This window comes from Lycium ferocissimum, chromosome 9, assembly GCF_029784015.1.
Source record: "Lycium ferocissimum isolate CSIRO_LF1 chromosome 9, AGI_CSIRO_Lferr_CH_V1, whole genome shotgun sequence".
NCBI classification, from domain to species: Eukaryota; Viridiplantae; Streptophyta; class Magnoliopsida; order Solanales; family Solanaceae; genus Lycium; species Lycium ferocissimum.
Window position 1 is genome coordinate 12,670,919 of NC_081350.1, and position 14,591 is coordinate 12,685,509.

Consider the following 14,591-nt stretch of genomic DNA (forward strand, 5'->3'; position numbering starts at 1 on the left):
ATTTATTTGTAAAACAATTGGGTGTAAATGGGTCCTTAGAAAAAGTTAAAACCGGATGGCTCTGTTGATAAATATAAGGCTAGACTAGTTGCTAAAGGTTTTAAACAACTAGGCCTAGAATTTTTTGATACTTTTTCTCCGGTAACTAGAATTACATCCATAAGGCTTTTAATTGCTATTCTTTGCAATTTTTGATTTGCATATTCACCAAATGGATGTAAAAACTGCTTTTTTAAATGGGGACCTAAATAAGGAAATTTATATGGAACAACTATAAGGTTTTATCTCCAAGAAAGCAAAGTGTGTAAACTTACTAAATCCCTCTATGGCTTGAAATGTGCACCAAAGCAATGGCATGTGAATTATTCCAAGACTTATGATAGATGCACTTATGGGCATTCGTTTGTTTTAAAACCATTTTCAATCATGCGAAGCCATTTCGGTTCAATCGGTACTCATTTTAAGAGATGGAAGGGTAAAATTTTTCTACTTAAGTCTTCTCAATGTTTCTTATGTGTTCTGAGAAGAATCCAAATAAAGTAGACAACACTTCCATGAATGATGAAGAACTTATTTCTCTTCAAGAAAAAGCTGAAAAGTACGATGAAGATTCATACAAGTGTCGGTATTATTTACTTAATTGTCTATCATAATTTTTATGATTATTATGATAGAACTTACTCTCTCTGCAAAGAAAATTTGGAAAGCATTGCAGAGTAAATATGATACCGAGGACTTGTATGAAAAAATATGCTGCTAGTAGATTTTTTCGTTTCCAAATGGTGGACAACAAATCAGTGGTAGATCAAGCTCAAGACTTTATAATGATTGTTGGAGAACTTAGGTCCGAGGAGATCAAAATTGGTGATAACCTTATTGTTTGTGGCATAATAGATAAACTTCCACCTTCATGGAAGGAATTTCAAAAAACTATGCGCCACAAACAAAAGGAAACCTCTCTTGAGACGTTGATAATGCGAACATGGAGGAAGAAGCAAGGGGCTAAGATGCACTTTTGCAAAGAAGAGAGCAACTTACAACCCGTCACAAATAAGGTAAATTTAATTACTTCAAATAATGCTGCTCCTGCTAACAAAAATACCTCTATGAAGCCTAAGAAGAAAATATTTAAGAAAAATAATGGTAGACTTCCCAAGAAAAATAATGGTGGTAACAACCAAGCACAACATCAACAAGCACAAAATAGAGGACCATGCTTTGTCTGTGGCAAGAGTGGGCATATTGCTCGATTTTGCAAGTTTCGGAAACGTAGTCCTACATTAGGCGAACGTTACCGAAGGCCACTTGTGGCGGTGATATGACATAAATATGGTTGAAAATGTTGATGGATGGTGGGCTGAATTGCGGTGCAAACCGTCATGTCTGCTATGACAAAGATTGGTTCAAAGTGTATACTCCATTTGAGGAGCCCAAAACCATCATGCTTGGTGATTTCACACTACTCGAAGTGCTTGGAAAGGGAGATGTCGAGTTGAGTTTTACCTCGGGAAGGGTGTTAACATTAAAAGATGTACTTTTTACTCCTTCTATGAGAAAAAATTTGATGTCTAGTTTTCTTCTTAATAATTGCTTCACAAATTATTGAGTCGATCAATATGTAATAGTGAAAAAAGGTATTTTTGTGGGAAAGGGGTATGCTTGTGATGGGATGTTTAAGTTGAATGTTGAGATGAATAAAGTGACTAAGGCCTACATGCTTTCTTCTACTAATTTTTGGCATGCTCGTTTATGTCATATTAATAATCGTTATGTGGGAATCATGAGTAAGTTTAGGATTAATCCCAATGATTAAAAAGGATTTTGAAAAATGTGAAGCTTGTAGTAAAGTCAAAATCACAAAAAGGCCTCATTTTCAAGTTGATAGAAAAAGCTGAATTATTAGAGTTAATTCATACCGATATTTGTGAACTTGGAGGAATTTTAACTGTGGAGGAAATAGATATTTTATTACTTTTATTGATGATTTTTCTAAGTATACATATGTTTTCTTGATGAAAAATAAAAGTGATGCTTTTGAAAATTTTAAAATTTATCTCCATGAAGTTGAAAATCGAGTTTGGTAGAAAAATAAAAAGAATTAGAAGTGATAGAGGCCGTGAATATGAGTCTAATGAGTTTAATTCTTTTGTTAGATCATTGGGAATAATTCATGAAACTACTCCACCTTATTCTCCTGCGTCTAATGGTGTAGCGGAGAGAAAAAATAGAACTTTGGTTGAGTTGACTAATGCCATGCTTGTTGAGTCTAGTGCACCTCTAAATTTTTGGGGTGAAGCTATTTTAACTGCTTGTTATGTGTTGAATCGTGTGCCTCATAAAAAGACTAAATTGACACCATTTGAGTTGTGGAAAGGTCACAAGCCAAATTTGGGATATCTAAGAGTTTGGGGTTGTCTAGCTTATGTAAGGCTAATGGATCCCAAAATTTCTAAGTTGGGTAAAAAAGTTACTACTTGTGCTTTTCTTGGTTATGCTTCAAAGAGTACAGCCTATAGATTTTTTAGTCTTGAAGATAATATAATAATAGAATCAGGAGATGCTATTTTTCATGAAAATAAATTTCCATTTGATTCTAAAAATAGTGGGGGTCATAGGACTAATGAAAATATTTTGTCACTACCTAGCTCTTCTACTTCTGTTTTGAAAAATAAAGAAAGTGATGATTTTGAATTAAGAAGAAGCAAAAGAGCTAGAGTAGAAAAAGATTTTGGTCCTGATTTTTATGTTTTTAATGTTGGAGATGACCCTCTCAATTTACAAGAAGCTTTATCTTCACATGATGCTATTTTTTGGAAAGAGGCTGTAAATGATGAAATGGAATCACTTATTTCCAATAAAACTTGGAAGTTAGTTGATTTACCACGGGTTGTAAAACAATTGGGTGTAAATGGGTCCTTAGAAAAAGTTAAAACCGGATGGCTCTTTGTTGATAAATATAAGGCTAGACTAGTTGCTAAAGGTTTTAAACAACTAGAAGGCCTAGAATTTTTTGATACTTTTTCTCGTAACTAGAATTACATCCATAAGGCTTTTAATTGCTATTCCGCAATTTTTGATTTGCATATTCACCAAATGGATGTAAAAACTGCTTTTTTAAATGGGGACCTAAATGAGGAAATTTATATGGAACAACCCGAAGGTTTTATTGAAAAGCCAAGAAAGCAAAGTGTGTAAACTTACTAAATCCCTCTATGGCTTGAAACGAGGCACCAAAGCAATGGCATGAGAAATTTGATTCTGCATGATTGAAAATGGTTTTAAACAAACGAGTGTGATAAGTGCATCTATCATAAGTCTTGGAACAATTCACATGTTATTGTTTGCCTCTATGTTGATGATTTATTGATCTTTGGCTCTAACATGAATGTTATTGGTGAAACTAAAAATATTCTTAGAAGCCATTTTGACATGAAAGATCTTGGTGAGGCAAATTTTATTCTTGGAATAAAAATTACTAAAACATGTGATGGAATTTGCCTTGACCAATCACATTATGTTGAGAAAATTGTGAAAAAATATAACTTTCTTGATTGCAAGCATGTTGTAACTCCTTTTGATTCAAGTATTCACTTGTATCTGTTCAAAGTGAAAATGATGTGATAAATCAAAAGGAATATGCTAGCTTAATTGGAAGTTTGAGATATGTGACTGATTGCACTAGGCACGATATTGCGTATGCGGTTGGAGTACTTAGCGGGTTTACAAGCAAGCCGGGTAGTGAACATTGGCATGCCATAACGAGAGTTATGAAATATTTAGTTGGTACAAAACCTATGGCTTGTTTTATAAAAAATATCTGTTGTACTTGAAGGCTTTTGATGCGATTGGAACACTTTATCGGGTGATTCTGTTCTACTCTACCACCGGTTATATTTTTACGTTGGCGGTGGTGCTATTTGTTGGAAATCAAAAAGCAAACTATTATTGCTAACTCTACCATGGAGGCCGAACTAATTGCTTTAGCTTCGGCTAGTGAAGAAGCGAATTGGTTAAGAGATTTATTATTTCAAATTCCTTATTTTGAAAAACCAATTCCTCCTATTTTAGTTCATTGTGATATTTGCAATTGGTAGAGTTCAAAACCGTTATTATAACGGTAAATCCGGACCTATAAGGAGAAAACACGATCTTGTGAGATCATATTTGACAAGTGGTACCATTAACGTTGATTATGTCAAATCTTGTGATAATCTTGCAGATCCACTAACCAAGGCCTTGGCAAGAGAAAGATGCAGGAACACATCGAGGGGGATGGGATTGAAGCCCATAAATTCATGAGTCGTATATGAGGACACCCAACACAGGGACTAGAGATCCTATAACCGGGTTCAATGGGAAAAACGAATCATATGATGACTTGTTGAGAAAAAAAATGCACTATTTTATTTATTCCCTCCCTATGGTGTAAGTGCATTATTCTGTAACAATTTGTGGAGGTTGAGTTTATAAACTCTTAATGAAATTCTGTAGCTCGTATGAGTAGGGTGTTAAGTTACAGAAGCACTCTTGACAGATTTCACCTATGTGAGTGTGGAAGTAGGCCGCTTTCTATGAGAATTGGGCTCGTTCTCAAAAGCACTCATGAAAACCGGGATAGCACAAGGCCGTAATGTCTTTGGCTATTAAAGCTCATGTCAACACCTTGATTATTATGTGTAAGCGATAATTCTTTATTTCCCTAAAGCGGTCATAGTTCAAGTCGAGACCACTACGGCTCGGAGTAAAGATTATTGTTTTACTAAGTGGAGGTTCAATGCGAGCACACCTTCATTACGCATATTAATCTACCTTGGTGATAAACTCTCTTATGTTAATATTAAAATGAGTGGGGGATTGTAAGGCCCAATTTTTTTTTTGAGCAGTAAACAAATATCTTTACATTTGTCCAACATTCCTCACATGTTTTGTGCCTTGCCATGCAATTGTGTTTTGATTTTCATTTGGGCACACAAAATGGAGTTGACCATATCTTTTAAGACATGGTTTGAAGACCAGATATCCATCAACATTTTCAACCATATATTCAAGTTTCACAGCTTTGTAGGAATAAAATGTAGGACTACGTTTGCACATTTTTTGCAAAATCAGCAATATGCCCATTCTTGTTGACCAAGCATTTTCACAGTTGATGTTGTGCTTGGTTGTTACCACCATTATTTTCTTGGGAAGTTCAACCATTATTTTCTTAAATATTTCTTCTTAATAAGTATTTTTTGTTAGCATTAGGAGCGATTATTCACAAGAATTAAATTTACCTTATTTTGTAAGTTGCTCTTGTCAATTTGCGAAAGTGCATCTTCCAACATCTTGCTTCTTCCTCCAATTATCAACGTCTCGTTAGGGTTTAATGGTAAAGTTTTTTTTTGATTCCTTCCTGAATGGAAGTTTATCTATTTCTAAGGTTATCACCATATCTCCTCGGACCTAAAAATCATTTTAAAGTCTTGAGGCTTGATCTCTTTTTGAATTTGAAAGAAAAAATCTACTCATATTTTTCGCTAAACTCAATCATGTTTACTCATGCTTTCCAAAAAAAAAAAGTGATAATCAAAAAATTATACGCAAATATTAAGTACCTTTTCCACTTGTATGAATCTTCCACTTTTTGAAAATTCATTCATCACATGACAAAATGTGAAGATACATTGAGAATACATAAAAGAAAAATAATCACCATTTTATCTCTTAAAATGAATTTAGAGACCGAAATGGCTTGTTAAGATCTCTTTTTGACATTGCGATTTTTTTTGTATCTCCGGAAATTGTTGGTGATCAAATTAACAATGAAGCAGGATAAAAAAAAATTAAGCTATATTCAAGCTTTTCTTTATCATCAAATTCTTTATAAGTGGATGATATGTTCAATCAATAAAGTGCTTTTATTTTTCCTTTTTCTATTCTACTCTAAGTGATTGGTCATATCAAATTCCATGTGGATGAAAAGGTATATGGTTTATTCCAAAAAGTGAAACAAAATTTTTATTGCAAAAACAGTTGAAGGAAGGTGTTCTTCTTTTACCAAAAATGTGAAAGACATTTGTAATATTAAAATGCTCAAAAACCTAACAATTGTTAGGTTTTTTGAGCATTTTAATATTACAAATGTCTTTCACATTTTTTGTGGTAAAAATGTGAAGACCATTAGCCACAAAAGTTGACATGGTAGCATAAGCCAATGTTTTTCACATTGGTAGCATCCACAAAACAACAAATTTGGTAAATGTTTCTCACGTTTTTGTGGTCAAAAAAGTATGACCACTATACCTTTTCATCCATTATATAAGGATGATATCACTTACCAATTCAAATAGACAGATGTGAGAGTAGAATAGAAAAAGTGAGGAAAGTGAAAAATAAAAGAGTTTATTAGTTGAAGGAAGGTGTTCTTTTTAAATGGAGCTTTGGACTCAACATCTTGTCCGAGTTCGTCGAGTTATACGACGTGTTCGGGCCGTTGTATCCCGGAGGGGACAAGTCGAAAGATTATCGCCGGACCGGTAAATTTGCCGGCAGAGTGGCTTGAATCTCCTTAAAGAGAGCGAGATATCCTTATAGGAGGGCCCATAATTTTTTTTTATTGCTTCATTGTTATTTTTCAATTGTAATTGTAATTTCACTGCAAGATCACCAACAATTTTAAGGAGATTCAAATGGCTACAATTGAAAAATCGGCGGATGTCAAAGTAGGAGATCTTAACAAGCCATTTCGGTTCAACGGTACTCATTTTAAGAGATGGAAGGGTAAAGTATTTTTCTACTTAAGTCTTCTCAATGTTTCTTATGTGTTAACTGAGAAGAATCCAAATAAAGTAGACAACACTTCCATGAATGATGAAGAACTTATTTCTCTTCAAGAAAAAACTGAAAAGTACGATGAAGATTCATACAAGTGTCGGTATTATTTACTTAATTGTCTATCAGATAATTTTTATGATTATTATGATAGAACTTACTCTACTGCAAAGAAAATTTGGAAAGCATTGCAGAGTAAATATGATACCGAGGAGGCGGGAGCGAAAAAATATGCTGCTAGTAGATTTTTTCGTTTCCAAATGGTGGACAACAAATCAAATGGTAGATCAAGCTCAAGACTTTATAATGATTGTTGGAGAACTTAGGTCCGAGGAGATCAAAATTGGTGATAACCTTATTGTTTGTGGCATAATAGATAAACTTCCACCTTCATGGAAGGAATTTCAAAAAACTATGCGCCACAAACAAAAGGAAACCTCTCTTGAGACGTTGATAATGCGAATCCGCATGGAGGAAGAAGCAAGGGGCCAAGATGCACTTTTGCAAACGGAAGAGAGCAACTTACAACCCGTCACAAATAAGGTAAATTTAATTACTTCAAATAATGCTGCTCCTAATGCTAACAAAAATACCTCTATGAAGCCTAAGAAGAAAATATTTAAGAAAAATAATGGTAGACCTCCCAAGAAAAATAATGGTGGTAACAACCAAGCACAACATCAACAAGCACAAAATAGAGGACCATGCTTTGTCTGTGGCAAGAGTGGGCATATTGCTCGATTTTGCAAGTTTCGAAACGTAGTCCTACACCCAAAGTGCGAACGTTACCGAAGAGCCACTTGTGGCGGTGATAACAGACATAAATATGGTTGAAAATGTTGATGGATGGTGGGCTGATTCTGGTGCAAACCGTCATGTCTGCTATGACAAAGATTGGTTCAAAGTGTATACTCCATTTGAGGAGCCCAAAACCATCATGCTTGGTGATTCACACACTACTCAAGTGCTTGGAAAGGGAGATGTCGAGTTGAGTTTTACCTCAGGAAGGGTGTTAACATTAAAAGATGTACTTTTTACTCCTTCTATGAGAAAAAATTTGATGTCTAGTTTTCTTCTTAATAAGGCAGGCTTCAAACAGATTATTGAGTCTGATCAATATGTAATAGTGAAAAAAGGTATTTTTGTGGGAAAGGGGTATGCTTGTGATGGGATGTTTAAGTTGAATGTTGAGATGAATAAAGTGACTAATTCTGTTTACATGCTTTCTTCTACTAATTTTTGGCATGCTCGTTTATGTCATATTAATAATCGTTATGTGGGAATCATGAGTAATTTAGGATTAATCCCAATGATTAAAAAGGATTTTGAAAAATGTGAAGCTTGTAGTAAAGTCAAAATCACAAAAAGGCCTCATTTTCAAGTTGATAGAAAAACTGAATTATTAGAGTTAATTCATACTGATATTTGTGAACTTGGAGGAATTTTAACTCGTGGAGGAAATAGATATTTTATTACTTTTATTGATGATTTTTCTAAGTATACATATGTTTTCTTGATGAAAAATAAAAGTGATGCTTTTGAAAATTTTAAAATTTATCTCCATGAAGTTGAAAATCAGTTTGGTAGAAAAATAAAAAGAATTAGAAGTGATAGAGGCCGTGAATACGAGTCTAATGAGTTTAATTCTTTTGTTAGATCATTGGGAATAATTCATGAAACTACTCCACCTTATTCTCCGCGTCTAATGGTGTAGCGGAGAGAAAAAATAGAACTTTGGTTGAGTTGACTAATGCCATGCTTGTTGAGTCTAGTGCACCTCTAAATTTTTGGGGTGAAGCTATTTTAACTGCTTGTTATGTGTTGAATCGTGTGCCTCATAAAAAGACTAAATTGACACCATTTGAGTTGTGGAAAGGTCACAAGCCAAATTTGGGATATCTAAGAGTTTGGGGTTGTCTAGCTTATGTAAGGCTAATGGATCCCAAAATTTCTAAGTTGGGTAAAAAAGTTACTACTTGTGCTTTTCTTGGTTATGCTTCAAAGAGTACAGCCTATAGATTTTTTAGTCTTGAAGATAATATAATAATAGAATCAGGAGATGCTATTTTTCATGAAAATAAATTTCCATTTGATTCTAAAAATAGTGGGGGTCATAGGACTAATGAAAATATTTTGTCACTACCTAGCTCTTCTACTTCTGTTTTGAAAAATAAAGAATGTGATGATTTTGAATTAAGAAGAAGCAAAAGAGCTAGAGTAGAAAAAGATTTTGGTCCTGATTTTTATGTTTTTAATGTTGGAGATGACCCTCTCAATTTACAAGAAGCTTTATCTTCACATGATGCTATTTTTTGGAAAGAGGAGTAAATGATGAAATGGAATCACTTATTTCCAATAAAACTTGGAAGTTAGTTGATTTACCACCGGGTTGTAAAACAATTGGGTGTAAATGGGTCCTTAGAAAAAAGTTAAAACCGGATGGCTCGTTGATAAATATAAGGCTAGACTAGTTGCTAAAGGTTTTAAACAACTAGAAGGCCTAGAATTTTTTGATACTTTTTCTCCGTAACTAGAATTACATCCATAAGGCTTTTAATTGCTATTCTGCAATTTTTGATTTGCATATTCACCAAATGGATGTAAAAACCGCTTTTTAAATGGGGACCTAAATGAGGAAATTTATATGGAACAACCCGAAGGTTTTATTGAAGCAAAACAAAGAAAGCAAAGTGTGTAAACTTACTAAATCCCTATATGGCTTGAAACAGGCACCAAAGCAATGGCATGAGAAATTTGATTCCTGCATGATTGAAAATGGTTTTAAAACAAACGAGTGTGATAAGTGCATCTATCATAAGTCTTGGAACAATTCACATGTTATTGTTTGCCTCTATGTTGATGATTTATTGATCTTTGGCTCTAACATGAATGTTATTGGTGAAACTAAAAATATTCTTAGAAGCCATTTTGACATGAAAGATCTTGGTGAGGCAAATTTTATTCTTGGAATAAAAATTACTAAAACATGTGATGGAATTTGCCTTGACCAATCACATTATGTTGAGAAAATTGTGAAAAAATATAACTTTCTTGATTGCAAGCATGTTGTAACTCCTTTTGATTCAAGTATTCACTTGTATCCTGTTCAAAGTGAAAATGATGTGATAAATCAAAAGGAATATGCTAGCTTAATTGGAAGTTTGAGATATGTGACTGATTGCACTAGGCCTGATATTGCGTATGCAGTTGGAGTACTTAGCAGGTTTACAAGCAAGCCAGGTAGTGAACATTGGCATGCCATAACGAGAGTTATGAAATATTTAGTTGGTACAAAAACCTATGGCTTGTTTTATAAAAAATATCCCTTGTACTTGAAGGCTTTACTGATGCAGATTGGAACACTTTATCTGGTGATTCCTGTTCTACCACCGGTTATATTTTTACGTTGGCAGGTGGTGCTATTTGTTGGAAATCAAAAAAGCAAACTATTATTGCTAACTCTACCATGGAAGGCCGAACTAATTGCTTTAGCTTGACTAGTGAAGAAGCGAATTGGTTAAGAGATTTATTATTTCAAATTCCTTATTTTGAAAAACCAATTCCTCCTATTTTAGTTCATTGTGATAGCACCGCCGCAATTGGTAGAGTTCAAAACCGTTATTATAACGGTAAATCCGATCTATAAGAGAGAAAACACGATCGTGAGATCATATTTGACAAGTGGTACCATTAACGTTGATTATGTCAAATCTTGTGATAATCTTGCAGATCCACTAACCAAGGCCTTGGCAAGAGAAAAGGTCTGGAACACATCGAGGGGGATGGGATTGAAGCCCATAAATTCATGAGTTGTATATGAGGACACCCAACCTGGGGACTAGAGATCCTATAACCAGGTTCAATGGGAAAAACGAATCATATGATGACTTGTTGAGGAAAATGCACTATTTTATTTATTCCCTCCCTATGGTGTAAGTGCATTATTCTGTAACAATTTGTGGAGGTTGAGTTTATAAACTCTTAATGAAATTCTGTAGCTCGTATGAGTAGGGTGTTAAGTTACAGAAGCACTCTTGACGTGATTTCACCCATATGTGAGTGTGGAAGTAGGCCGCTTTCTATGAGAATCGGGGCTCGTTCTCAAAAGCACTCATGAAAACCGGATAGCACAAGGCCGTAATGTGCTTGGCTATTAAAGCTCATGTCAACACCTTGATTATTATGTGTGCGTAATTCTTTATTTCCCTAAAGCAGTCATAGTTCAAGTCCGAGACCACTACGGCTCGGAGTAAAGATTATTGTTTTACTAAGTGGAGGTTCAATGCGTAGCACACCTTCATTACGCATATTAATCTACCTTCAACTGATAAACTCTCTTATGTTAATATTAAAATGAGTGGGGGATTGTTAGGTTTTTTGAGCATTTTAATATTACAAATGTCTTTCACATTTTTTGTGGTAAAAAATGTGAAGACCATGGCAGCCACAAAAGTTGACCATGGTAGCAGCCAATGTTTTTCACATTGGTAGCATCCACAAAACAACAAATTTGGTAAATGTTTCTCACGTTTTTGTGGTCAAAAAAGTATGACCACTATACCTTTTCATCCATTATATAAGGATGATATCACTTACCAATTCAAATAGACAGATGTGAGAGTAGAATAGAAAAAGTGAGGAAAGTGAAAAATAAAAGAGTTTATTAGTTGAAGGAAGGTGTTCTTTTTGGTGGAGCTTTGGACTCAACATCTTGTCCGAGTTCGTTGAGTTATACGACGTGTTGTCGTTGTATCCGGAGGGGACAAGTCGAAAGATTATCGGCTTGGACCGGTAAATTTGCTGCAGTGGGCTTGAATCTCCTTAAAGAGAGCGAGATATCCGCGCCTCAGCCATAATTTTTTTTTTATTGCTTCATTGTTATTTTTCAATTGTAATTGTAATTTCACTGCAAGATCACCAACACCGAGTTTGGTTCTTGTTTTTTTGTGCCAAAGCAAATACTTGTGTCTTTAGAGAATATTTATGTGTTGAACGTCTCAAATTCAAAATCTTCAGCTGCAACAATTAAAAAAAAGTAAGGTCATTATCCTTTTCAATAAATCTAGTTATATATTAGAATATCTCAATGATATGAGATGGAGAGCCGAAAGATAATATTTGCCACGTTTCACCACATTGATGTTTGTACTGATAAGGCCTGAAATTTTCTTCCACAACCAAAAAACTGGTATCAGTAATTATCAATGGGCGTCGAAGATAGGGATAAAGCGCTTTAAACACTTTTTTAAGCTGATAAATAGACTGTACAGTGTACACCATTATTCAAACACCACAAGCTGTTTCTTTCTGCTTCCTACGCATATTAATTTTTTTTTTTTCATCTTTTCAACTGTTCATTTTCAGCTTGCTTGTCGACCTTTTACTTGTCGGCATTTGACTTGTAGAACTGTTTTTCTTCGATCATCTATGGAATCCTTGTCTGTGGGACCTGTCTTTTACGTCCCCCTTTTACGGTTAACGGATTTAATCTAAACTTCTACGAATGATACTCAGTGGAGGGGACAGAATTTTCACCTAAGGGGTTCAAGAATATAAAAAAATAAATAAACAAAGAAGTTAATGGCGGTTTAATATTCACTATATATACATAAAAAATAAATTAATTTTTATATTATTAAGTTATTTTCACACATTCCATAAAATGGAGCGGTACAAAAGAAGATTAGCATGCCCCTATACTAGGATGACATACAAAAACAAAAGAAAGATAACCATACGTAAATGTTCATAATAAATGGAATTAGCTATCTGAAAAATAAAACAAGCAACAATTATAATAACATGTTCTAAATTATATTGATAGCTTAAAATTTTTGTACACTCTCAACATATATAAGTAGAATCCTAATGGAATTTTGATACAATATTACTTGTAGATTCATGAAAATTCTTGATTTTCATCAAAATCTAGTATCTTGTGATATGAGAAATGAATGAATCCAATTCCATGCGTTTAACTCCACCCTCTCCCACTGACTTTCTAATGGCTACACTTGAATTTTTTGCTCTGTTCCTCATCTCATCTCCTTCTTTTGATGCCATTAACTTCTCCACACATTTCTTCACTATATTTGATTTTACCAATTCATTTCTATGAGCCCAATCTCTAACAACAAGACCAATTTTAAGAATCTTTGTTATTAGCACTGTGTTTCTTGGTTGATCAGAATGCATTGGCCATGCAGCTATTGGCACTCCCATTGATATACTCTCTATGCACGAATTCCATCCACAATGACTCAAGAATCCACCTATTGACACGTGTCCCAATATTTCCAATTGCGGTGCCCAATCTCTTACCAAAATTCCCCTTTCTTTAACTCTCTCCTCGAACCCTTTTGGCAATTCGAACTTTCTTGAATCTTTGGTGAAAACATTCCCTTTATCGGCGTCTCTCAACACCCAAACAAACTTTTGCTGGCTCTGTTCTAAACCAATCGCCATTTCCCTGATTTGTTCGTCAGAAAACGAAGTTGTGGTACCAAAGGACACGTATAGCACCGAGTTTGGTTCTTGTTTATCGAGCCAAAGTAAACAATTATGGCTTCTGGTATTGGGCCCTTTTTTGGGAAATGTCAAAGGGTTAAACGGGCCAAGAGCCCATTGTTTCTTGTTGTTATCGATCAGTTCTTTTGACAGCAAGTCAAGAAAAGGACTTTCTATGACTCTGCATGTGTTATAAATCTTGCCCGAGTTAAACTTCATACAGTCATGTTCTATTTTCATAAATCTCTCGAATTCAGGACTAAAACAACCCTCAAGGGTAGGAAGTTCATTCAACATTTCTGCGTCGATCGGAAAAGGCCTGTTTCTTTTCTCCCATATGAACAAGAAAAGAGTAAAAGCTGATACACTGTGGAAAGTGTAAGCCTCTGCATTTGGTAATGACACAAAATCTTGAACCACTGATCCCATTAAAGAGTCATTTATTATAATGACTCTCCGATTTTTGGACGAAAGAGTTTGAAGAAGTTTTTTCACAGGCTTTCTTAGATAAGAGGATGCTTCAAATGAAGGCTGAAGATGGGATGGGAATTTAATTTGAAAATTTGGATTTGGAGAGGGAGAGATGAAATTTGGAGTAGAAAATTCATGGAAATGAATTTTGGAAATAGAGTCAAAGCAATGAACTCTAAGTTTTGCTTGAAGATTATGTGTTTTTGTGCTTACATAATGGACTTGTATGTTGTAAGATGCTATGAGGCAAGAGAGTTGAAGAAGTTGATTAAGATGGCCTTGTGCTGGAAAAGGGACCATTACTACTACAACTTTTTGACTCTTTTGGTTATTGTTGCAAAAATGGAGATTGGAAGCCATTGAAGAACTAACTTCTCTATGAATCTTTAGTTTAAACTACGACGTGCTTTGCATTTGTATGAGAAAATATTTTGGTACCACCTTTCTCCCAACTCCTCCCCTACTTATATAGAGAGGATGACATCATTTGTGGATAAAGTTTAAGTTATATATATCGCCAGTCAGTGACTAAGACAAACTTTTACTATCAAAATATAAAGAAGTAACATTAAACAAGGTTAAGGGTTTAGCATTACAATATATATATAAAATAATTTTAACATTATATATAATGTAATTTTCAGCGAAGGGAGTTGGGATGAACTCCTTGCGCCCCTAGTTTCGCCTCTGCCATCAGTATAACCTTTTTTACATCAGATTACCTAAGGGTCTGTTTGGAAAGCCACCTGGTAATTGGAATTGGTGTAATTACTATGGTAGTAATTACACAGCCTAGTAAT

The 14,591-nt window shown here is 34.5% G+C and overlaps 1 protein-coding gene across 1 annotated transcript; it reads right to left on the reverse strand.

Moving 5' to 3' along the window:
- Nucleotides 1-12,497: 12,497 nt before the first annotated feature.
- On the reverse strand, nt 12,498-14,247 carry LOC132029653 (zeatin O-glucosyltransferase-like). Its single transcript, XM_059418961.1, has one exon. It carries the CDS (start codon nt 14,149-14,151, stop codon nt 12,742-12,744), a length of 1,410 nt encoding a protein of 469 aa, XP_059274944.1. The 5' UTR covers nt 14,152-14,247; the 3' UTR covers nt 12,498-12,741.
- Between the last annotated feature and the right edge of the window lie 344 nt (nt 14,248-14,591).

What these genes read in the sequence shown, in the direction of transcription:
- LOC132029653 (XM_059418961.1), bottom strand. Translation starts at nt 14,151, where the DNA reads ATGGCTTCCAATCTCCATTTTTGCAACAATAACCAAAAGAGTCAAAAA.